The sequence below is a fragment of the Crocodylus siamensis genome, chromosome 4 (genome assembly GCF_052110815.1).
Source record: "Crocodylus siamensis isolate JL-2025a chromosome 4, ASM5211081v1, whole genome shotgun sequence".
In the NCBI taxonomy this organism is placed as follows: domain Eukaryota; kingdom Metazoa; phylum Chordata; order Crocodylia; family Crocodylidae; genus Crocodylus; species Crocodylus siamensis.
In genome coordinates this window covers 136,131,335-136,157,368 of record NC_143398.1, presented here as the reverse complement: position 1 = coordinate 136,157,368, position 26,034 = coordinate 136,131,335, and the positions used below count along the sequence as shown (strand labels likewise).

The 26,034-nt window shown below is 46.0% G+C and overlaps 1 protein-coding gene across 4 annotated transcripts in view; it reads right to left on the bottom strand.

The window, feature by feature from the left end:
- LOC149866542 (uncharacterized) overlaps positions 1-21,602 on the bottom strand; it is a 53,120-nt gene extending 31,518 nt beyond the window's left edge. Inside the window, exons 1-2 of one of the 4 annotated variants that reach the window (XM_090043871.1) lie at positions 21,535-21,602; positions 12,498-12,919 (exon numbers count right to left, since the gene is read on the bottom strand). Coding sequence is in view for 2 of the 4 variants with exons in the window: in XM_090043870.1 (XP_089899996.1) it covers positions 7,830-7,994 (165 nt within the window). In the remaining 2 variants the exon portion in view is untranslated. Of the gene's footprint in view, positions 1-7,829; positions 8,255-12,497; positions 12,920-21,534 lie in introns of those variants that run through there. The other 3 variants (XR_016441916.1, XM_090043870.1, XM_090043869.1) reach the window with 3 other exon arrangements.
- Positions 21,603-26,034: the final 4,432 nt, after the last annotated feature.

Genomic DNA, 26,034 nt, shown 5'->3' with positions numbered 1-26,034 from the left:
GCTGAGAATGCCCTGCCCCCACAATTAATAAATCTGCAAGTTGGAGCTGAGCCAACATAGACTAGAGGTAGAGATGGCTGTCCTACTAGCCCTTCCTCTGGAGAGGGGGACAACAATGTAGGATATGAAAATCTGCCTCCAGTGAGGAGCTGTGCAACCTTGCCCCCATCTCTCTGGTTTCAGGCCCCCTCCCTCATCTCATGCCAAGCCATGTTCCAGGCATTCATTAACCCAGGGTGGGGCCCGCTTTTTATTGCACATTCCATTCTCTGCCTCAGACACCTGAAACCACTGGGGGAAGGGAGGAGGAGGCAGACAGTCAGACACTCACATACACACACCTTCCTGGCTCACTAGGATCCAAGGTTTACCTACACCACATACACTGCTGTTTCATCCCCTCTCTTTTGAAAGGCCCCAGCGTGAGCTGTGCAAGGCTGACACAAAAGCATCCAGAGCTGAAGGCTTGTAAGGGTACATCCCTTCTTGCAGTAGCTGTTGGGACCCCACTGTAATGCAGATATACCCATACTAGCTTAAACTACAGTAGCTGGTTTTGGTACTGCCAGCAGCATATTTATAGCAGCACAGAGCTCAATCAATCCAGGCTGTCCGAGAAGCTGAGTAAGCCGGCAGGGTAGCCCACACCAGTCACTGAGGGCATTTATACAAATACATTTTTGTACTCCGACTTCCCAGAGATCTGGCGGATCAGATCAGAGTTGATTAATTGAATCTGTTCTGCATGTGAGCCGATGCACACTGCACTGCGGTGCCTGCAGTTGTGTAAGTGGCGAAATGTGCAGTGCACAGAAAATGGCAGTGGTAAGCTTTTAAACTAAAACACCTTCAATGTGTTTTAGTTCAAAACCATGCCACCACTATTTTCTAAGTGCTGACATGCATGTTGCTGCTTAAACAACTGCACGCACCGCAACGCCAGGTGCTTTTAAAAGCTCCCAGCACTGCAACGCAAGCGTGTATACAAATGCCGAGCTAGCTAGGGTAGGTGTAGATGGATTGTGATCACAGTGGTATAGAGATATCTTAAGCAGAGCATACTGGGCCAAGAAGGCTGAGGGACAGCATTCCCACCTCTGTAACTCACCAGGCCCTATCACAGGACCCAATCTCCCCCATGTCCACATCCATATGCTTTCTTGGTAAACTCTCACACAGTCCATCTCCCTCATCCTCCATGTAAGGTTGGCCTTCTGTACCCTACAAGAAAAGGAGTGGCTTTGCCTACAGAATCAGTTAGACATGGCTGCTGTTCTGCATCTACTGCTGCCCTGCCTCATGCCATCACAGCACAGGGCAGTGTAGCAGTAATAGGCCATCAGTTCATTACTGCTGCCTCTTTGAATAGCCCAGGAAAGAACCAGGCCAGCCCCCAGGGACATGGAAAGAAGAGAGTGGCAAAAGGTGGCCTCTGAAGAATAACTGGTTCTTGGGTGGGACATGGAGGGAGCAGCTGATGGAAGGAGTTTCCCAGAAAATCTCTCGGTGTGATCCAACTCTGTTGGCCCATTCTTTTAACAGCGTGTGCTGTATTTGCAGCTGTCCATCTCATCAGCTTGGGCATATCTGGTTCCTGCTGGACAGGCTTCCTTTGCATTAAAGTCTCACATGTAGAAATAAAGACAAGTAGTCTGAAGTTCTATTAGAAACTTGGATCGTTTAGGCACCCTTAAATAAAAAACAAAAGAGAGAACATTCTATTTCTAAACTGGTGCAACCCACTGCCACTTAACTCCACAATTCATATTAAATATTTTTGTACACAAAGTGGCCTGGGAGCCTGACACTTAGCCAGAACCATAGAAAACAGATTACAAAGAGTCAGATACTATCTGCTTCCGTAGAAAGACAAATCTGAAAATGGGAAATGGAACTATTTCCTATGGTAGAATACTTAAATACGACAGGACTCCCTACTGTAAGTTCCAGTGATTCTACTGTACTATAATTACAGTAGCACTTATCTAATTTGCACGAAGGGAAGGCAAACTCATTGTGATGTCCTGAATTTATCATCTGTTTGCTTGCTAACTGGCTACATACAACATGTACAAATTGTTGTTTGATTTGACGATAGTTCAAATGATGATAATACTATGTGTGTGACACTAACATTTTTGTACAATGCTTTGTTTTACTACATAACGGAGTCTTGGTAACCATGTGCCCTAGCACATTACATTTATAGTGTTTATTGCTCCATAAACAGTAACCTGGCGACATGTTAAACCAATTTAAGGTAGATAATACAGCAAACAAGCCACAAAGATATTCCATATTATATTCCATTATATGTAGAATATTTTTGTGGCTTGTTTCTATTGCGCCTTAAACTGAATGTGTGGCATGTTGGGGCTGACCCATGACAGATCTCCATGCTCAAATAAGCATAGAGATCTCACATGGGGAACCCCAGTGTTTGGGACTCAACCATTCCCTACCCAATTAGTGGGATCAGGCTGGGGTCCTGGGCCATTGGGTTTTGCACCTCATGCCTCATCCAATCCCCAGAGACAGATGTGACTCTGGCATCAGGGGGTGTCTCCCTGATATCAGACTCACTGCACCCTGAACCTGTAAAAAGCAGGCATGGACCTGGAAATCCCAGCTGAACACACACTTTAAGTTCCCAGAGCACCCTAGAAGCAATAGCTTGGAGCTCCACTCTACATCTATAATTGTCACTTCCTGCTGTGGGGCATGGGCAGCTGCAGACCCAGGAGCTCTGAGGTCCCAGCTGCCTGTGCCCTGTACTGTGGGTACTGGCACACAGGCAGCTTTAAAGAACATCACTGAGGCAGCTTCCCTACAGGGATTTTCAACCCCTTGCCCAGCAGCTCTGGCCAAGCTGCCCAGTGCAAGAGATCTCCAAGTGGGGTTTAAAGTCCTCAGTGGGGACTTCGGCTACCTCTTCCACTGGGAGCTTCTGATTCCCCATGCCCAGGCCTGGCCAGAGCTGCAGATCATGGGGTTTTAACAGTTGGTTAATTGTAGACCCAGCTAAGATAACCCTGGTCTTAAGCCAGACCAGGAGCTCTTCTGCAGCCCCTAAACCACATTGGGGACTCAAACTGGCTCTGGTGCCATCTGTGGTCAAGCAGACCATCAGCTGGGGTGCTCTGCACAGGCAAGTTGTAAAAGTGCCCACAGGCCCAGCCTGGCCAACAATCAACTGATCGTCAGCCTGACTCCAGATGGCATCAGAGCCTGTTCAAGTTCCTGGTTGGATCTTGGGGGTCAGCTCCCCCTGCACTGGCAAATAGTGATGGCACAATTAGGATGTGATCCCTGATTCCACAATCATGCTTCCTGCCATGCATACGTGGCAAGACAGGAGGCACAATTGTCGGGCTCGGGGATCAAATTCCACCATGCCATGAAATGAATGCTTGCCAGGGACCCATGAGACTTCACCACAGCATCTCCTAATGACTCTTTGCTGAACAGTGGGTACAAATCACAACTAGGATGGTATGTTGCACTTTCTAGAGGCACAGCTGAGATAAGACAGTTCAATGAACGCAGGGACAGATGGGGCATTAAGTCACCTCTGTGTCCTTTTATTCCAGGTCATTTTAGGTACTGATGCCAGAGCTATGTTAATTTATAATAGTCCTTCCACCCCAGGTCTGCCAATAAGCTGCTCCATAGACCAGTTTCCTGCACCCATTTGCGTTCCTGATGATCTTCAGCCTCATGCCTTGTCTCAAGGCAGGCAGCCTCTGAACTGGAATTTGCAAGGAGATCAATATAGAACCCCTTATGAAGGTGACACACAAAGTTAGCACTGGGTGAGTTCTTTGTCAGCCAGCACTGCTTGCACAGACCTTCTACCATGCCAGACAAGCTCAGTACAGACCGTCATAAAAACCCATGGCTAAATGGATTCAATCTGTGCCGTTTAGTCTACGCTGCATAAATTGAACAAATAAGCAAGTGAACAGACATTCACTTTTGATTCCAGAAATGCAGCCACATGCCTGCAGTGGCCCAGGCCAGATGCAAAGGGAGTTAGAGCACACCTCCCTGCTCAGCTGAAGTAGACAGCTTGGGCCAAGGCTAGCCCACCTACCCTGTGATGGGGGAAACTTGCAGGGAAGGAGCAAATCCTCCTGGGATGCTGGAGGACTGTGAATTAACTTGAATCTAGAGGAGATCTAGGACAGAAGTTCAATAAACTGATTTAACCTACATCAGTTAAGTATGATACTACATCCATCCAAGTTTGTCTTAAACTGGTTTCAGCCATTTTGAAAGTGGTTTATGTGCACTGAACTCCTGTTGCGTTACAGATTTGAACTGGTTTCCAATCACTTATATTGATTTATGTATAATTTCTGTCTCTAGCCACAAGGGACAGACCAAGAGCTAGGGGCCCACCTGACTTATTTCTGGGCTCAGATTAGCAGACTATATAATAGCCAGGTTCTGTTCTACTTCCATAAACACAAAACCTGGGCTTGCTTTAAGCAAACCCATTGCAACAGTGACAACCTTCCATGGAAATGTGGAAATGATTCTCAGAAACTCAGTAAAGTTTTGTCTTAAGTGGACTTTGCAACCAAACCACTCCTATGCACAGATGTCATCTCTTCAGCTGTAGCAACACTGAGCACAGTTAAGGCACCACTGCAGATAAGCACAAACAACCAAAGCTAATCTCAGCTCATGGCTGGCTAAAAAAGGGCTATATTTGCTATGTCCTTCTCTGCATTTGCAGTGCTGGAACAAAGAGCTAGAAAGGATTTCTTGGGTCACCACATCCACTCCCAATAGCATCAGAGAGTCCCTTTAATAAACCAGTCAGGCTCCATCTTGATACCAGTTAGGTTCCTTTCCCCTCTACAGCTGAATTGTCCCCACTATCAGTGGATCTGACACCATACTATGCAGCGCAGGCACTAAAAACCCTATAGTGGTCTAGGAATCCTATTATTCTGTACTGACAAGGAGTTATTTGTTCAGACACAGCTATGTACCAATATAGTTAATGTCATTTCTTATACAATCCTTCCCCAAGCCAGGTTAGAGAGGTGTTTTTCAGGGAAGGGACAATCTTCCTGGAAAACAGGCTGGCTACACAGAAATCTAATAAACAAACAGAAGCATGATGAGGAATAAATTTGTTTCTGGAAAGAAAGATGGATTTGTTGCTTAAAAAAAAGACACATGTAAATAGTAGCAAGCAAGCAAGCAAAAAGGAACACAAAGGAAAGCCCCACCCCCTACCACCCAAAAGAGAAACAAATTCCCATACTCAAAGCCTCAAGAATTAAGTGGGTGCCCAACAGAAGGACCCTGATACAGAAATGCAAGAAAAATTGTTGATGTTTGAAACGTAAGGCCAGCATGGGCAACTGTCACGATTCTATGAAGTGTTTCACAATGTTTTCTGTTTTCCTTAAAGAGTCACTTCCTGGACTCATGTGATACAGGAGTCAGCTTTTGTTTAACAAGAAAAGCAAGCTTCTAGTCCTGATTGGTGTGGAGAAAAGCTCCAAAACATGAACACTGATGGCAAATGAAATTAACTTCTTAAAATTCTATAAGTTAAAGTTTTCATGATGGGGGGGAGGGGAGCTGAATTTTGTTGTTTTAAACTGTTGAGACTGACTGCACCAAATACAAGGAGTAACTCTGCAAAGCATTTACACCTGGCCCAGAGTGTATGCTGCTCCTATTGCAGAGGTGGGCAAAATGCCATTCTATCCAGCCCACGGGGCCCCTAAAAAATTTAGAAAATTAATATTTATCTGCCCCTGGCTGCCTGTCATCGGCCCTTGATGGCTTTCCAAAACTCAGTAAGTGGCCCTCCACCCGAAATAATTGCCCGCCCCTGTCCTATTGGTAACAAATAGGAAGCAGAAGGACAATTCTGTGATCCCTGTAGTGCTAATGACATTCTATCATCAACTCCATCTGGCAAAGCTAAGTATTTCATAGAATCATAGAAAATGAGGGTTGGAAGGGACTGCAGGAGGGCATCTAGTCCAAACCACTGCTCAAAGCAGGACCATCCCCATCCCAGCCAAGGCTTTGTCTGGCCAGGTCTTAAAAACCTCCAAGGATAGAGATTTCACAACCTCTTTGGGTAACCTGTTCCACTGCTTCTCCTAGCGAGAAAGTTTTTTCTAATATGTAACTTAAACTTCCCTTGCTACAACTTGAGACCATTGCTCCTTGTTCTGTTATTTGTGGATATTTTCTGAGGTCTGCATGCTTATGGCCCCATCCTGCAAAGATGCTGAGGCACCCTCAACTGCTCTTCCCTTTAATGGATGAAGCAGGGGCTCAATAAGCAAGTCTATACTTTGCCCTATGGTGACATAGCTCATTGCAGTACAGCACACTACAGTGAAGTGGCAATCACATGGGTCTACACATGATACTCAGCTATGTCGCCGTAGCGGCATGCTCCCCCAGTATAGTGTGCCTCTGTGGTGACATAGCCAGGAAATTTAACCTGTGTGCATGCACAGTGCAGTAACAGCCTGTACTGTTCCATGTTTTAGTACTTCTAAAACTACTTCCTTCTGAAAGTACTAAAGCACAGCAACGTGTAGACACGCCCAGTTATTGTTAGGTTCCAGCACCATTGGTGACATGTAGGGGGTGCACGTGCACCCTGAGCATGGCAGTGCACTGCCTGCAAAAAAGGCACTGCTGGGGCAGTTGCTGCTTGCCACCACCCCCTTTGCTGCCAACACTGCCAGCGGCATGTGCGGGTAGTCGTTGACTGCCAGTCCGCACTCACGAACCCCCACCTGCCCCTCGGGGGCACATGGCATTCATGTGCACCAAATTTTAATCTAAGTAGCATAAGTTCAGCGCACAAATGTCTCAAGTCCTAGTACAAAAACCTCGCTAGTCATGATGGCAAACAGTTTAAATGAAGCGGCAACTTCCTACTAGAAAGTGGGCAGAAAAACAGTGCTGGGGGGAACCTGAATTTTTACATAATGGTCATTTTTGCCCTACTAGTTATGGTCATCTAAATCAGCTCATGTTCTAAGCATGAAGGACTTGTCAGTCCATTGTAAAGTATACAGCTTAGACTTCAAACCTGATAACATTTCAAAGGAACTGAGCTATGCGCAATGAGACTATCATTGCTCAACATCACCATCAGCTCTGCCAGCTGTGTGCCAGAGGGATACCATGCCACATACCTTTCACAGTCTCCGTAGAAGGGGACCCAATCCCACAGTCAACTCTGGCATCCCCCCTGAAAGGGCATAGTCCTACAAGGTGGCTTAACTCTGAGGAGGCCTAAAAGGGTAAGTCTGTATGGGTCTCTTGAGAGTTTAGTTGAGTGATTATAAAGGCTGAATTATTCTATGCCATCCTTTAAAGATGTACAATTCAATTCTTGATTGGTTTGTGGCCCCTTTATCCCATCCAAGTACTGTAAGCACACCACAAACTAGGCCAGAGACCACATCTAGGTAAATGGATTCTCCTGGACAGGATGGACCCATCAGGATGGCTCTACCTCTTTCTTTTGTGTCCCCAAGCATAGGTGTATGCTGGGGATAGTCTGATAAGCCCACAAAGTACCTCATAGCCAGAGCATAAACTAGAACAGCCTTAAAGTTGCTGTGATTTATACCAGGAGGAGGCTAACCGGATATCTAAAAAAAATCTGTTTCCTCCACCTTCTTAGGCCAAAAGGGGAAACAAGAGGAGTGGAGAACAGCCTAAGGTCACCAGTGCTCACCACTTCAGGGCGCTGGCAGGAAATCACAGAATTGGACAATTAACAGTCATGGTGACTAATGCTATAGCTGAAAGCAGAGAGTTTCCTTTACCTGCCTTCTGACACAGTCTTCATACAATGAGATTTCAACACAGGCCTGAGGAAAGATGAAGGACTCAGCAGAGGGGCAGCCACGGTCCAACATCAGCACACGCAGGGCTTGCAAAAGGAATTCTCCAGCGATGAATTGGAGCTTTTCCTTGGTGAGTGCAGGCATCGGCAGAGTGAAGGCTACCAGGCTTGATTCATTTCCCCTGCCGCTGCTTGCAGCAGTCTGAGCAGTGATGAAACTGCAGAATCACATCCCTCCTTATGCTCACTGAGCGTCTCTGGAACACAGCTCCTGCAGCCCATCACATTCCTCAATGAGACTTGGCAGGCTCTGGACTGCTTCACTGTGCTCAGACCACAGCAGACAGCCACACAGAACTGAATCTGGTACGTTTTACTTTGGCGTGGGAAAGCTGAGAGCACCAGAGGCGACTGCAGAGAGAGGAAGACTGACCTGGAGGAAAACGATCAGAGTATGCAGAAGAGGAAGGAAAGGGATGGAAAGAGCCACTCTGCTTAGCTGGGGGAGGAGGGAAAAAGAAAGAGGAGTCATATCCTCACAACAGCTGAGGGGAAACAGGAAAAAGCAAAGAAGGCAGCTATTGGTGAAGAAGAAGGAATGGAGGAGAGTCTCTCCCTTCTGCTGTTAGGGAATGATGAGGAAGAGGAGAGATAGGATCTTCCCCTTGGAGAGGGGCAGTGAAGAGGGGCTCCACCTCTTGGCAGGATATGAGTTCCTTACCATCCACAGGAGGAGGGGGAGCCTGGTTGTGAGTACTACAGGATGCAGAAAATAAAATGAATGAGGCTGCTCCCTCATAGCAGACAGAAGAAAGAGACAACAGTCCTGCTGAGACACTGAAAAAAAAAACCAATGCTACAAAAAAATAGCAAGAGTCCTCCAATCTCTGGATGCTTTGTCACCTGAACACAGAAACTGCCTAACTGCCCACAGCTGGCTCCCTTTGCTCACTATCACCCTCTGCGGAGCCAATGCTTGCAGCACAAGATCCAAGCCAAAAACAAAATTGGCAATGACACAAACCTTGCTATGACAAAGCCACTAAACTACTTTTGGCTTCAAACTTGCACAAGACAGAGCAACATTCAATGGAATCACACTGTTATTATGAAACAGGCAGGCACTGGCAGATCATATTGCACCCATGCCCTGAATGGATGTGAACAGAATTGCTTTGCTAGCTTTGTTGTGAATGGCAAAAACCACATTCTTCCAGCTTGAGGAAATTTCAGCTTTGCTACAACTAAGAACACCAGAAGATAAGAAAGGCACACGTGTGGTAATGCTGCTGCCAAACCTTGCATGCGGACACAGCCTGTAAGCTATGAGAACACACAGCCCAGCCTACCAATTCACAGGTGGCAAGGAGCAACAGGGCCATTGAGATCATCCATTCTGACTGCCTGCATGTCACAAGCCATACAGATAAGAAAAATATAGGCTAGGAGCACCTATTTCAGCTAAGCCATGCAATAGATCACTTGCCAAGCAGAGGAGCCCAGACAAAGGTTCAATTTGCAAACCGCTTCATAGGACAGTGGCATAAATGCCTTCCCCTAACAGCCCTCTCCAGCTTGACTAACTCTTTCAGGGCAGTCACAGAGCCCCCAGCCTACAAAAACCCATTCAGCTTGGACACAAATGAGGATTACAGCTCAGTCTTCTTCCTTGTGTCTATTCAGCTTCCTGATAATTTTCAGCAACCAGCTTCACTGCTCTATTCTTTCCTCCTCTACCATCAGTTATACACCAAACTGCAAGATTTCATAGATTTCATAGACATTAGGGCTGGAAGGGACCTCGGGAGATCATCAAGTCCAGCCCCTGCCAAAGGGCAGGAAGTCAGCTGGGGTCATAGGATCCCAGCAAGATAAGCATCCAATTTACTCTTGAAGGTGTTCAATGTAGGTGCTTGAACCACCTCCACTGGCAGACTGTTCCAGACCTTGGGGGCTTGGACAGTAAAGAAATTCTTTCTTATGTCCAGCCTGAAACGGTCTTGCAGGAGTTTGTGACCGTTCGACCTTGTCATCCCTTGGGGCGCTCTGGTGAACAAACGTTCCCCCAGATCCTGGTGGTCACCCCTGATAAACTTATAGGCGGCCATCAGATCACCCCTGAGCCTGCGCTTTTCCAGGCTATAGAGTCCCATGTCTCTCAGCCTGTCATCATAAGATCTGTTTTCCTGACCTCTGATCATGCGCGTGGCTCTCCTCTGGACTCTCTCAAGCTTCTCCACATCCTTTTTGAATTGTGGAGCCCAAAACTGGACGCAGTACTCCAGCTGCGGCCTCACCAAGGCCGAGTACAAGGGGAGAATGACGTCCCGGGATTTGCTCGAGAAGCATCTATGGATGCAAGCCAGTGTTTTGGTCGCTTTACTAGCCGCAGCATCGCATTGCAGGCTCATGTTCATCTTGTGGTCAACGATGACCCCCCAAGTCTCTTTCTTCTGTAGTGCTATCCAACGTAGCACTGCCGAGCCTATAAGGATGCTGCAGGTTTTTCCTCCCAAGGTGGAGAACCTTGCATTTTTCGGTGTTCAACACCATCAGGTTCTTGTCTGCCCATTTGCTGAGCTTGTCCAGGTCAGCCTGGATCACCCGCCTACCTTCTGGCGTGGATGCTTTGCCCCAAAGTTTGGTGTCATCGGCGAACTTGGCCAGTCCACTCCTGACTCCAATGTCCACATCATTAATGAAGATGTTGAACAGTATGGGTCCAAGGACAGAGCCTTGAGGAACCCCACTGGTTACAGGGCACCACGATGAGTGGCTGCCATCAATTACAACCCTCTGGGTCCGACCATGGAGCCAGTTTCCCAGCCAGCGGATCGTGGTGGAGCCAAGGCCACAACTGGGCAGTTTGGCCAAGAGGCGATCATGGGATACCAGATCAAAACCTTTTTTGAAGTCAAGATATATGACATCAATCTCCTCTCCCCTGTCCAGGTGATAGGTCACCTGGTTATAGAAGGAAATGAGGATGGTCAAACAAGACCTACCTGCAACAAACCCATGCTGGCTATCCCTTAGGATGTTAGCCTGGGCCAGTCCCTCAAGGATGGCCTCTTTAATAAACTTTTCTAAGATCTTCCCCAGGATAGAAGTCAGGCTAATGGGCCTGTAGTTAGCTGGATCCACTCTCCTCCCTTTCTTGAAGATCGGCACCACATTGGCCTTCTTCCAGTCTTCGGGCACTACACCAGAGTGCCAGGAGTTTTCAAAGATCCGTGCCAGGGGCTGGGCTATGACGCTCGCCAGCTGCTTGAGTACCCTGGGGTGCAGATTGTCAGGGCCGGCTGACTTGAAGGTATCCAGCTTCTCAAGGTGTTCCTTCACGAGGTCAGCATTTATGGAGGGTAGGGGATCCCCATCACCCGGATCTCCCTGTCCCATAGCAGGCATGGGCGTCCCATGGGACTGATGAAAGACTGACGCAAAGTACCTATTTAATAGGTTGGCTTTTTCCTGGGTGTCAGTTGTCAGTTGCCCCATCTGGTTTAGCAGTGGTCCAACATTGCCCTTGTTTTTCCTCTGGCTCCCCACATATCTGAAAAAGGACTTTTTGTTGTCCTTGATGCTTGAAGCTAGTTGGAGTTCAGTTGCAGCCTTGATCCAAAGATTATTATTAAGGCTGAAAAGCTAGGTACTCAGAAGTGAGGCAAATGCCAGCACTGGAGTTCTCCATACAGCCTGAAATTTGCTCACCTTGTGCTCATGTCTTGTGATAACGTTTCAGATGCTGCTTGCTCTTGTTACAGCTTGTAAATGTATAAGCAGTTGACACCAGGGTTTTGCAATGCAAATCAGCAAGTGATTTCAGAAATAACTGGTGCTCCCCAATCCACTTCTAATACTCTTCAAGGGCTGAGTGATGAGCAGGTCTTGCTCTTCCTGTCTTTTGCTTTGAAAATCCCCTTTGCTCCTGAGCATGCACAGCTGGATGGCCAAGCCTCTGCAGACCACCCAACTGGACTCCCTTGGAAATTCTTCTGCTCATGCTTTGCCACATGCTGCACAGCCAAGCAGTGTCTGAGAGCTGTATCCAGGAGCTTTGACTTCCAGTTGCCCACTTTAACCATGCTACCACTGCACTCGGCATGTGCGATTTCCAGATGTGGCTGTGGATTGTAAGGGGTCCATCATGAGATGCCCCAGAGCTGATTGTCAGACTTGCTGGAGTGAATACCATACCCAACTGCATCTGCTAGAAGCAAAGAAACTAATGGGCACCACAGACAGCCACAGAGGCCAGAACAGCTTCTATTGAGCTAATGGGAGAAATGAACCCCAGGTTCTAGAGCCTTTCACTGCAAGCACTCTGCCACCAGCCCCAACAGGCTTAAGCTGTGTGCACTCTTGTGATTATCTCCCTAGCCAAGCCCCTATGGTAAATAGTTATAAGCTGGGATTTGCATGGCTGCAGCTCACTTATGTTCCAATCAGGGGCCTACCTCACTGGGTTAAAGTCCACCTGTACCTGTCCACTGTTGAGGTTTGCACTGAGTGGCTAAATAGCGAGTGCTATGATCAGAGATATTCTTGAAGCCCTGTGATCTGTGGGAGATGAGCCCATTCCCCTCCCCTCCCTTTGCCTTTCTGTCTCAGAGACATCTGTAAAATGATGAAAATAATATTTACTCACCCGCTTCACAGAGATTATTGCAGTGAAGGCAATTAGTAAATGTCCAGGCAGCAGTTTGAAAGTGCTATACAAATGCTGAGCATTATTACACCTGTAACAATCCTTTCTCCATCCAAGATTCCTTCACCCACCCTCCTGAGCTCTTCTGTTAGGTCCTATTATCTGCATCTATCTTGACTTGATTGGATCCTGAGCTCTTCAAGTTCGGGAGTGCATTGCCCGTGTTTGCTGTGTCAATGTCTGGTGCTGCATATATGCTGAATTAAAAAGTAGGCAGGCTCTTCATAGAAGGTCATACTTGCTGGCTTTGATGATTTTAGTCCAGTCTTTTTGGGTCTTCATCCATATGTACCATATTTTGCTATGTTACAGTGATTTTATCACTAATCCTGTCATTTGGTGTAAGCACTTGAAGAATAAACCTGCATTTAAACAAAATGCTAAAATTAGTCAACTGTTTTATCAGAGCCCATCAGATTTGACCTGGTAGGTACATTTTGGTAGCAAAACTTTGGCAGACATCACTATGATATAGGACAGTTTAAGCCAGTTGGTTTCAACCTTTTTGGCCTCAAAACATCCCTTGGAAAATGCCAGTTCTTAGCTTTCACTCATGTTTTGAAAATGGAAAAGTACTGGAGCAATTCTTCTTTTGAAAAGATCTCAGAAAGACCACTACGGGTCAGAATGTTTTTGTCACTACAGATTCCTATTTGAAATCTCTGAGTTTATCTTGCAAATTGTGAGTAGGTGTCTGTACACCTAACAGTACTAATATTGCACAGGACCCTTAACAGGGTGGCACTCTAGGATGCCATAGCATGCTGGTTGAGAATTACTGATAGAGGCCTTATAGTGTTCCAGGCTATTGAATGCTTTAATAGTTTTCTTTTGCTACCTCTTTTGTACACAGGTTATTTACTTTGAACAACTGCAATCAAAAGGCAAGATTTATCAAAATGGGCACCTGAAACAAGTCCATATTGAGGCCCCCAAATCAGTGACTTTCAACAATAATTGCATTATTGCCTCCTCAAGTTTTCAGAAATTATAACTTGGGCCACCCAGAATCATGAAATTTTAAAAACCTGTTAAGGTTTGCCTTAAGGTTTTAAACTTAGGTTCCATTGTCAAGCTTGTTCTCTGGAAATAAGAAGGCTAGAAATTTACTCTTCTCCCCCTTTCTAAAACAAAGCTGAGATTCTTACATAGTCACCTTGGGCTTTAGGAAGAACACCAGCTATTCCAGTATTTGTGATAATATCACAAGCATTAGCAACACTGCCATTCCATTTCATTTGGGGGCCTGTCAAGGGTCTGTGAAGCTTAACTATAGGTATCCATTTTCAAATTGCACAAGCAAGCTGTGGAAGCTCCTTCCTTGACAAAGAAGCTGGATGGGCATCAGTCTCCAGTAATGTAGCAACAATGCATTCTGCACATATACAGGGGGCTGCTGTACCAGAGGGCCCTTGAGGACCTTTCCAGCCTCAAGATCCTATGACATTCTTGGCTGAAGACTATGCTTAGCTTATGTCCTAGGCTTAGGCTCTGTCTCCATCTGTAAGATTACTCCTACCTCAGTAACATCTCTCCCCTCTATGGCAGTGTGCAGATGTGAAAGTACCCTCCTTACCACAATTCGGTACATTTGAGCATGAGAAGCTTCGCTTTTGATTTTAGCCCATCAGGGTTTGTTAATCTTTTTCTGTAGTGAATTGCCCTGGTGATTCTGCCCTCAACTCCTGAATCTCATTTTGAATTTGCTTTTTATTCATTCATTTGGTTCCCCTGTCACAAATCAATCTACTGGAGAACACTTCAATTTAATTTATCGAGGGACTGAGAATTCTTCCCCTGCATCCCCCTCTATTCTTACAAATATATTTTGCTTCTCTGTTAGTTGTGCTGAGCATGACAAGCATCTAACAAAGGCCAAGTGTTACTGTATCCCTGGTCCACCATCATCATGCAAAGCACTGTTCCATTTTGCTGTGACTGTGGCAAACAAACAGTAACTCTATTGCTTCTCACTACTGATCTTCATGCCTTGATACTGATGATCAAGATGATAGCAGCACCACTGAGATGTATGAAGCTTTACAGGTAGATGAAAACAGAACTACGTTTCCTCAGCTTTGAAAACATCCACCAGACAATTCAATGGTCATGTTTTTCTCCTTGTAATCAGTCTCAGGCTGCCTTTTATGGCCCTAACCTGCCCTTGTGACTGAGTATAATACACACCATGATAAAGTAATTGGCTTGTCTGGCCTTGCTGTTCCTAGATAAGCCAATTTCATTGCTCCAGCATGTCCAGAGGGCTTGCCCTCCTTCCCAGTGACCAGAAAGGAGAGAAATGGAAGCAAGCGTGTTTGCTGTGCAGAGAGGGGTGGGGATGGTGGCGCAAAGGGGAGTCTCCAAGTATGTCTAATCTTCATAAGTGAAATCCTCTAGACAAGGGGTTCTCAATCCATGGGCCATGGCAGGTCGGCTGGCGGTCCGCAACACAGTCAGCTGCCAGACCAGATGTGGCCACGGGCCGGCAAACCACTGGCCCCCAGAGCCAGGCGGAAAGGCCACAGCTCCTTCCACAGGGCCCGTGGTAGCACAGGGTTTGCCCCCTGCCCATGCCTGGGGAGGTGGGGGTTATTCTTGTCTTCCAGCCTGAAATTCTGGCCACGGTCGGCTGTGACTGCTGGGCCGTGGTTTGCCGGGCCATGGCATAAAAACTTTGGGAACTCCTGCTCTAGACAACACAGAGGGAGCAAAAATGATGATGTCAAGAGGCCTCAAAAGTACCCAAAGGCAAGGATGTTGACAGCAATGCTGGCCTTAGCCACCAGGCAGAGCACTTGGTAGTTCGGGCTTCTCTGATACCTCATCATATGGTGATGTACGTCTCTGCATCACCTCTGTCTTGAGGAAAGCCTTCTAGACCTCACAACTGGTAGCTGGGTAAGGGGGTCCTTTCCTCTGAGCCACGCATCCACCGCCTTTGTATAAGCTGCCTTAAGATGTACAGCTTTACCAGGGTTACAAACATAACTGTAACCTCTCACTTGGGGAGGTCTCCAACCCACACCCATTCTCTTAACATATTTTTTAATTTCCTCTCCAGTACCCCTAACAGCCCTATGCTGAATCCTGATGCTGCCACACCTCTCACCCAAACACATCTGAGGGGAGGGAAAACAAAAAAAGTAACCTGTCTGAAAGTTTACACCCTTTCCTCCCCCACCCCAGCTCTCAAGACTGGATTCCTTAAGGTGAATTCAAAAGTGTCTTACAGGGAATGTGCGTGTGTTGGAGGGCACCGGGGACAACACAGTGGCAATGGGTGAGGCATATAATAACTATTATTATTGTTATTATGATTATTGTTGTTGTTGTTATATGCCACTAACAATCATGATGATCATTATTTATATACCAGTAGTCCCCGATGGCCCCATCAAGATTGGTACTCGACACACTGTAGAAACACAGTGAAAGACTACCCCCTTGTTCTGAAGACCTTACCATATAAACAGGGCACAAAGCAGTCAGGACACACATCATACAACAGAAGGAATTTCTGTATATATATAGCGTTATATCATCTCAACAACATATATACACACTTGCATATATATACATGGCATACATTATGCTTGGGACTTTTTGTTTTTTTAAATTATTATGATCTCTGCTTGTTTAATTTTCTCTAACCACTGCCTGAAGCTAGGAGGCCTGGTCTCAGCTTGTAAACTACAGGGGTATAAATGTTCAAGCCCCAGCTATGATTTTTCTGTGAAAGCAGTTACATTGTTACAAACGCTAACACAGCCAGTCCTGCCAAAGTAAAGATGGCTTACACCAGTTCAGCTATTCCTTTTCATGTTCAGTAATAATCTGCACCAGGATAAGCATTTTCATACTAGTGCAAATGGACTGGGACTCAGGAGAAGAGGGGTATATTCCCAGCTCTGCCACACACCCGCCAGGTGGCCTTATACAAGTCACTTCCTCTCTCTGTGTCTTGGTGTTTCGATCTGCAAAACAGAAGCAACAACAGTGACCTCCTTTCAAAAAGCGCTCAGGTATTTACTAATAAAAGCCCCCTGGAAGAGCGGGGTATTAGAGTGGTTCTTCTAGCATAACAGCATCCACACCGTCACCTGGGAAACCTACTTCTGTGCTATTAGAGCAGTAAAACTCCATGGAGGCCTGAAGCCAGGTCTAGGGGAGAAGCATTTTGTACTGAGTGCCTTGCAAGAACAGTTGTACTGATACACTAGGCCAGCCAAGCGCTCCCAATGCAGACACAGCTACATTGGCAAAACTGTGTTTTGCACTAATACCCTTAAAGCCTCACCTCTCCGCTAAAACTACTAAGACCAGCAAAAGTGCAGTACTGCCAGTATAACTCCTCTATGCAAGGGGCTTGTGTTGGTACAACTCTCTCAGCCAGAGATCATGCCTCTTTGTGCCCCTGACAGCCAGAGCTCAGCTGGCCAAACTCTGTAGCACAGACCTGCCATAAGCATTCAGGCTGTTTGAGCAATTGCAACTGTGCATTTCCAGGCTCTTCGCTTTTTTCCCCATGTGTTTTTACAGCTCTATCTTAATGTTTTGTGGTGTTCCTGACATTTAAAATACTTCAGCACTGAAGAAGAGGGGTTCTTCCCCCTCCACTAGTAAGGCATACCTAAATATTTTAATTTGCCAGGAGTTAAATTGCATTAAGTAGCTTCAGTTGATCAAAGGAAAGTGCAACAGAAGCTGCTGCCGCCCTTGGGCACACTGCCATCTTGTGGAGGTTGTGCACGATGACAATGTTTGCCTGTACTTCAGACTCAGGTTGTGTGTCGTGGGGTCACCCTGTAAAGCTCAGGTGACCTTATCTGTGCTTGAGACTTAGAAAAATGTCAATCCTGACAGGAACCAGTTGTGATCAGAATCCCCCAGATCTCAGGGAAGAGCAGCTTCCCTCTCCAAGCCAAATCAGGCCTCGCACATCCCCGCAGTGACTATGCTGTTAATCTCTCCCCCGGTTAATACTATCCAGGCATAACAGAACACGGTTGGTGAAAGTCTACTTGCAAAATGATTTTCTTCTACCCTTGAGGTCTTCTCTCATGGCATACAAAAAGGGACCCAGCCACCCCATTGCACCCCGTAACCCTGCAAGTAGGGCAGTTGCCTAAAGGTCAGAGATCAGTTTTTGAATCCCTGCTCTGACTTGAGGCAGAATTTTGAACCCAGGCCTCTGCTCCAGGAAGACTTTGGAATGAGACTTTCTCCCCCAACCTCCCAACTTAGTATAAGTAATTAAATATTCATTGAAACAAAGACTTGGATCTGCTTCTCTCGCATCCCAGAGGAGCTCTCAAATCACAAGGGTATTGGGTTAAAATGGAAGGCAATTCCCACCCCCACAAAGACTGTTGCTCCTCTGGTTATATCTTGTGTGAGGCCCAATCTGACAGGCAGACTGAAAATTCACTGGAGGGATAGGCAGAAGCATATCAAGTTTGAGGCCCCTATTAGGGGTTAAGTGCATGCCAGATCCCATGTATCTGGAGGCATGCTCAGTGGCAGAAACTTCAGTACCAGCAGACTTTAGAAGCCTGTGTAGTTAGACAGCAGCCGAGCTGGGGTTTGGAGGATTTTAGTGGTCCCTAAATATTGACATCCCAAGTGGCCATTTAGTCCCTGTGGGCCTAGCTCCTGGTGACCAGGCACTTCTTCCTGGCTGGTTCTATCTGGGACACATCTTCAGGGGGTTAGTTTATGGCCACCTGCTCCAAAGCCAGCTCCAGCATATCCTCTGACAGCCTGATTGCAGACATCCCTTCCCGTAACACAACCTATTTTGCATACGCTCCCCAGGCACTTCTACAGATGTTCTTCATCTGATTCCTACCTGCTCTAAAACACCCTCTATGAATAACTTCCTTCTCAACCAAGGTCCTAAATGTCTTCCAGTGCCAGAAGAAAAACTGCCCTCCCATGATCCATGTGGCTCTGATCCACTCCCACAGACCTTCCATCCTTGATCCCATTCAATTCTTATACACTCTCCAGCACTGTCATACACTCTCCTCACATGATCTAACTGAGCTCCGAACCATCCTTCAGTTCTGGGGGCACAGCCACTGCTCCCTGACTAATCAAACTCATAGGTCTCCTGCAGTAACTGAGGCTATATTTGTTGAGGTGGTATTCTGAGCCAAGGAAGAATTAAGTGGTAGGGACAGTGTTTTTATTTTTTACTGAATGACTAATTGAACTGCACAAGCAGCAGAGCTGTAAATCAAGGAGGCCAGTTCAGAGAGGTTATCACACCTGTGCCTCTCAGTGAAGCAGGATAAGTGTTGCACATCCAGAAGGCAGAACACAGTTACCGAGTAACTTTCTTCTGTTCATGAACCATTCTGTGGGTGTTGGGTACACCACAACCAAGTCACAGACCTCCTCCCGCAAGGCAGCTTCAATATACCCTCTTCCCCACGCTCAGTTTAGCTTCCATGGGTTCATAATCCTTGGAGAGTCTAACTGTCCCTTCCTACCAAGGTATACTCTGTACAAAGACAAAGGGACCATAGTGAATTAATGTCACACTGATGCCCTGAATCCATGCCCCACGGTCACTTACAGCAGCACTGAATCTGTTCTAACTTACACTCAGCATCCAAGGGCCTAAAAAGCCATCACGAATCTTAGGGATGTTCAGGGATAACAATTATACAACACAATACAATGTTTCAGCAAAAATAGTCTAGCTAATTCTCAGGGTAAGTGGGATCTGGCACCCACCATAAAAAGATCTTACAAAACCCAATGTTTGGAAACTAGAGAGAGGAATTCAGCTTTTATAGCAGCCATGGTAATTAGCCACTGGCGAACAACTTAGTTGGGCACACTAGGGAATTCTAATGTATAAAAATCAAAGCCAAATTTTTCCCTAATGGAGAGCTCAAGCAGAAGTTCTGGGTATGATGCAGAAGTTACTAAGAGTGGTTCTATAGCCTATGTTACACTGGAAGTCAGATATAACGACCACTGGGATCCCTGCTGGCCTCAAGATTTGGGAATTGGGTGTTGCATAAGCTGCAAACTCACCTCGAGGCATAGGAAGCTTTGACACGACTGTACCTGTATCACGGAGTTCCTCTCTGGGGTCCATGTTTGAAGGAGGAGTTCAGTAAAGAGGTACAAGAATGAAAAAGACTAAAGAGGCTGAAAGGGTGGACTGCAAAGAGAGATTATTTACCTCTTTTTTCTGTTTAGAAGCTGCCAGTAAACAGGCCCCAAATTTTTTTCAGATTTGTTTTTTTTTTTATCAGTTTCTGTGACCTGGTCCTCATATTCACTGATAATTTCTGCGAGTGGCTTGTGGTATGCTGTGCTGACATGCACATGAGTTTGACACTAGCTACCTGGCTGTTTTGATCAACACACAGAAACTTATCTCATGACCTGTTCCCTGACTGAATGACTGTCACTCTTTGAATAAAGTTTCTGGGATGAATATCCATTCATTCAAAATCAATTTCCACTATGTTATTTTTTTTAACATTTCATAACACAAGGGTAGCAGGAATGCAAATGTATCGCATTAGTTTAAGAAGTTTTCCAGATCACCATGCAGTGAAAACTTTTTGCCATGTGTCCTCCCCTCTAGTCTCTGGATCTTTGAAATGAACAAGTTCCAAGAAGGAGCAAAAATATTAGGATAGTGCAGGAGGGGTTTGACTGTGAGCAGTAGCATCAAGTTAGGAAAGGCCTGATCATCACAAACAGCTGCCTCCTTTCAATTAAATCTATTTGGTTGGGAGAGAGCTTCCCAAAGAGAGTAAAAAAGTCACCCTGCATGGAGTAAGTGAGCCCCAGGACCCTGAAAGGGACCTCCAGGGTCATCAGAAAGACTCCCTTATTATGACAAGCAACCACAAACCTAACAATCCAATAAATGTAACAAGCTTGTAACTAGACTGCTGTAGGAACTAGTGAAATGTGCTGCTGGGGAGCAGTCCTGTCCTAGAATGACATGGAAAGCAGCCAGCAGAGCCAAGCCAGACGAGGGTCTGTTTTTATCCTGGACTGATGCAGCTTCAAGGCCTGGGTCATGCCACCTCCGTAACCCCATTTAGATCTTGGGTCCCACTTGCCCTCTTTTTCTGTGCCCCATCCAGCTGTCCATGCCAACCCATTGCTCATCTGCTACGTACTTCACCAAGCCACAAGCTCCTCTCAGAAACCCCCTTTCGGTCCCAATCCAAATCTGTAGCACCCTACGGGACTGGCTTCTATTGCTTCCTGCTCTGACTATCCACCCCCAGGACGATGTCTGGAACAACTCGAAACATCCCCACGCCCACATGACAACCCCAGCTTAAAGAGAGCCGTGTCCTGCCTGGGCACATGGTTTCGTTGGGATTTTATGCCTCTTTCTCAGATCTGGGACAAACGAAGGATTCACCTGAGTGCAGCAATAAGCCAGGGGTGCTGTGGGGAGGACAGGCCAAGGCAGGGGAACACACGGCTGTTGTGACTCCTTTATCCAAGGTGGCTGAGGGAAGGCCACGGAGACAGGAGCTCCCACGCCCGCCGCTCAGGCAGGTTTCCCGGGCCTCACCAACTTCCTGCAGGCTCCTTCCCATTTCCCCCAGGGCCATAAAAAGTCACAAGGTGTCAGCAAGAAGAAAACAGGAACCGGGCCAAGCGGCCAGAGTTCACGCACAGGGCCCAGACCCCTTGGCCCTGTCCCAGGGAGGCTGGCGCAGGCCTGAGTGGCAGCTTTGCCAGCTGGCCTCCGCGCGCCGGTAGCACCCTTGCCCTGGGCGCTCTGCTGTGGGACCCTGACCGGGCTGGGGGCAGGGATTTGCGGGGCCCAGCTGCTGTGGGACCTGCTCCTGAGTCACAGCTGCCACCGCACGGCTGGCATCCCAGCCCGGCGGGGGCGGCAGGACGAAGCGCAGCCCCGGGATGGCCGTGCAGCGCGGGCAGGGGGCGCGATCCCCGGGACCCCCCGCCCGCGCCGGGATCCTACCTCAGGGGCCGCCGGAGCGCGGCGGAGCTCGGCCCAGGTAGCGCCCAGGTGAGCCGGGCACGCCCCTGCCCCGCCCCCATCCCCGCCTGCTCCGCGCCGGGCGGCGGCAGGAAGCCGGCCCCCTCCCCCCGCGCCGCGCAGGAGCCGGGACAGATGCGCGGGCTGGGAAGAAACGTCTCGGCGGAGGGAGGGAAGGAGGGAGCGCCCCGCCGGCTGCGGCTGCAGCGACCCGGCCCGAGCGGACACACGGGCAGGCACGGCTGGCTGTCCCGGCCCCGCCACGGCTCCGGTGCATAGGACGGTGTCGGCCCCAATAGTAAGAATGGTAACACGAACAGCCACAATAAACACTACCAACAGTAATAATAAGAAGAACAACAATAAACAAAAAATAATAGCAGCACTAATAAAACCAATAATAATCGTAAGTATTACAATAATAATAACAGCAACAGTAATAATATCAACCAACAGCAATAACAACGATAATAATAATGAGACAATAAAAATGCAAGCCATAACACCAGTAATGACTATAATAAAACCAACAACTACAATGAAAACAATAAGCACAACAATAATAACAAAAACAATAAAACTACAACAATGAACATAGTAATGATAGTAAAAACAATAAAAACAACAATAATAAGATCAATAATAAAAACCACCATCACTACCACCAATAATAATAGTAGTAGTAGTAAAAAATAATAATAATAATAACAATAATCGTTGTTGTCATCATAACAGCAATCACAATAATAATAATGATAACAAGAATCATGATGATAAAAATAGTGATAATCATGATGATGATATCGATATCAACAATATCACAGTCAACAATAACAATAATAATAAAAACCACCACCAATAATAAATAACAACAATAATAATAATTGTCATAGTAAAAACAATAATAATTATTATGATTGTTGTCATTATAACAGCAATCAAAATAATAATAATGATAAGAATCATAATGATAAAATAGTGATTATCATGATAATGATAATGGCGATATTGATATCAACAATATCACAGTCAACAATAACAATAATAATAAAAACCACCACCACCACTACCAAAAATAATACTAACAATACTTATTGTTGTCATTATAACAGCATTGCAATCATAACAATAACAAGAATCAAGATGATAAAAATACTGATGATAATCATGATAATGATAACGGCAATAACTGATGATAACAATAAGAATAATAATTATAAGAATAACAAACCTGTTCTAATGTCACTGACACCGGCAAGAATGATCCGTACCATCGCTCATTGCTGGGTCTCAAGGTGATGTAAGAGTCCAATTCTTGAGCCACAGACCTGTCCGCAGAAGTTGTAGGTCTGTGATTTCTCTGTTTCCTTCCTCTGCTCTCTTTTCTCTGCTTCAAGAGCAAGGCAGTTTTTCCCAGAATGGGCTGCCACTTGGTTGAGGTTGCAGCACCATTGAAGTTGGTTGGCAGCCAGCTCCTCCCAGCCCTTGACTTCAGCATCTGTTTTCTTGAGGTATGCCTTTTCATGTCCTTGTAGCATTTTGTCTGGCTGCTGCAAAATCTCAGGCCATTACTAAGCAGGGAGCAGAGTACTTGTTTTGGGAGTTACGATTCAGGCATCCACACACAGTGTTTGGTCCAGCAAAATTGGTGCTTGAGGATCACTAACTTGATGCTGGAAACACTGGCTTCAGCAAGGATGCTGATGTCTGCACAGTGATCTTCCCATTTGATGAGAAAGCTTTTCCAGAGGCATTGATAATACCTCTCTAGGCTCTTGAGAAGACAACAGTAGGTTACCCACATTTTACATCTATGGAGGGGATGGTGATGGCATTGTAGACCTGCATCTTGGTGTGTTTCCAGAGATCGCAATGAAATAACTATTAACATTGCATTGTGATAACATACATTATACAGTACTAGTGAATTGCCCATCATGAATGACAGATGAATTTTAAATAACAAAACCAAACAGATTTTACTTTTTATATTCATTAAATAAATTTAAATATTTATTAAAAATAAAATAGGCTGAACATTTGAAGACTCCAATTCCTTCCTGCACTTGCTCTCATCCAGTGGCCTGGAGCTGGACTCACCCATGCTACCACCTGTTGCCTCTTTGCTGGGCAAGGGCAAGTGAACTCTGCACCTCTCAACAGCTGCCCACACCCTGGGGCTTCCTTCACGCCACCCCTAGGGCACCTCCTTCCCTGCTCAGGGCTGGGGATGGGGCTGCCATTGTTTGCCCACTACCTCACACCTCTATCTGGCTCCTGCTTTTTCTCAGCTGGCCTCTCCCTCTGCCTTCCCCACTGCGCCAGGCTCCCAACACCCTCCTGGGAGGAGCTCAGTAGAAACAGCCCTGGCCCCTGAATTTTTTCCCAATTCTGGAAGTTGAGATCATCCTGACATGGTCACTAAAAATTGTTAAGGTTTAGAAAAGAAATTTCTTTCAAGACACAAATGTTCTATCTCTTACAGTTTTCAAGCTACAGTAAAAGATCTGTTATCTGGCATCCCCCAGGAATGCCAGGAGGGACAGGGACAGGGAGGCAGTTCCCGCATAGCCGGTTATGCCCCCGAACCGTGGAGGCTTGGAGGAACTGGATGTGCCATGGTGGGCACTTTCAGTTTCACTTTATCTTACAAGCCGGCATGCTGGTTAATTGAGCATGCCAGCTTGTAAGATGCCAGATAACAGAACTTTTCTGTATTCGCATTTAAAGAGCATTACAGACAGACAGACAGACGCACACACAGACAGATGGACTAAGCCCTTTAGTATTATACAAAATATTGAATTAATAGTAGTAACATAATCATAGCTCTTCTTCTTCTTGAAGTTATTTGTGCCTTCTGGGTCCTGGAACATTATGGTTCGCACAGGTCATATTTTCAAACTTTGCTGGGCAAATCCAAAGCCTAGAAACTCACTTTTCTTTCCATGAGAGTGGGGTGTCTTACAGAGCTGGAAATCCAGCAAAAGCACAGATGAAAGGAGTGAGTGGCAAGATTCTGAAGCTGCAACAACAGGTTGCAGGGCTCAAATGCTATGGTCAAGATTTTTTAGATGTTTGGTATTTGAGATCTGACATTATGTGGCACTCAAGCATTTTCACAGCACAGTCTTATAGAGAAATGGCCCCAAACTGAACATAAGGCTTTATGAGCTCAGACAAGAGGCCCTGAGGCCTGTTTCCTGTGCTATATCTCCACCATGAACCACCACTTTTTAAAAGTGTTCATGAAGAACCTGTTCTGAAGCCAATGCAAAGTTTTCCCATTGAGATCAGTGGCGTCTGGATTAGGCCTGTGTTTTGTAAGCCTCAGTTTTGAGGCTTCCAGCTTGAACACCCTCATCTCCCAGGGAGTTACTGCTGTGAAGAGAGCAACATTGCCTATTGTCTAGAGCACCAAACTTGGATTGATCTGGGAGGAAATGACTTGATTCTAGTCCTAGTTCAGCCACTGGCCTGCTGGATGACCTTGGATGAATCACTTTCATGTGCTATGCCTCAGTTTCCTCATCTTTAAAACGGGATAAAGACAATGAACTCCTGTATAAAAAGTCATGTGATTTACTAATGAAAAGTGCTACATAGGAGCATGGTGTTATCAAATGGCAAACATCCAAACAACAAAATCGTTAAAGACATGTCATGGAAAATATCAATGCTGAAGAATTAAGTGCTGTATCTGTTGAAGCATTCTCTTTTGAGCTTGTGTCTGTGTATTTTTGAACTATGGTCACAGAGCATAGAGATAACAGTCAGTTTGACAATTGAAACCATACAATTTATAACAATCTTACATAAAGGAGGGTCAGGAAACATCTTGAGATGATAGTAAGGAAAGGAAAGGTCCAAGAGGAAGAAATGAGCAGGATAGTAAAGAAGAGCAGTTATTCACAGATGCACAAAAGTTTATGGTTGGAAGGGACCTCATGAGATCATTGGATCCAGGCCCCCTGCTCTGGGCAGAAAAGACTGCTGGGGTCAAATAACTCCAGCAAAAGCAGGGTGCTGCTTTTGTGTCTGCATTTAGTACATGTTGCCCCATTGATTATTGCTTTATAAAGTCTTGGTAATGCTTTTATCTAGAGGCTCTGAGCTGCTAAACAATTTTGGATTTTGCCCTGAGGAACCATGCTAAATGTGTATGTAGATATACAAAGATATACTTTATACTGTTAGAAGCCACTGTGTTAAATTAGTCTAATATGAAATTGGCTTAGTTTTTCAGATGATGTCCTAGGTCACTTGAAATGTCTGGGTTTCTCATTTCACTTCAAAATAATTAGGGTTTTTTCATATTGTATTATCTATTGTAGGGATCTCCAACTTCAGTGTGGCTGAAGGCCGCATGCTGCATATGTGTCTGCCCTAAAAATGCCCCTTCCTGCACAGCCATCAGGACCCGCAGGACAATTGTTTTAACAGTTCCCAGGCTGTGTGCTGGCTCCTCACAGGCCCAGTGCA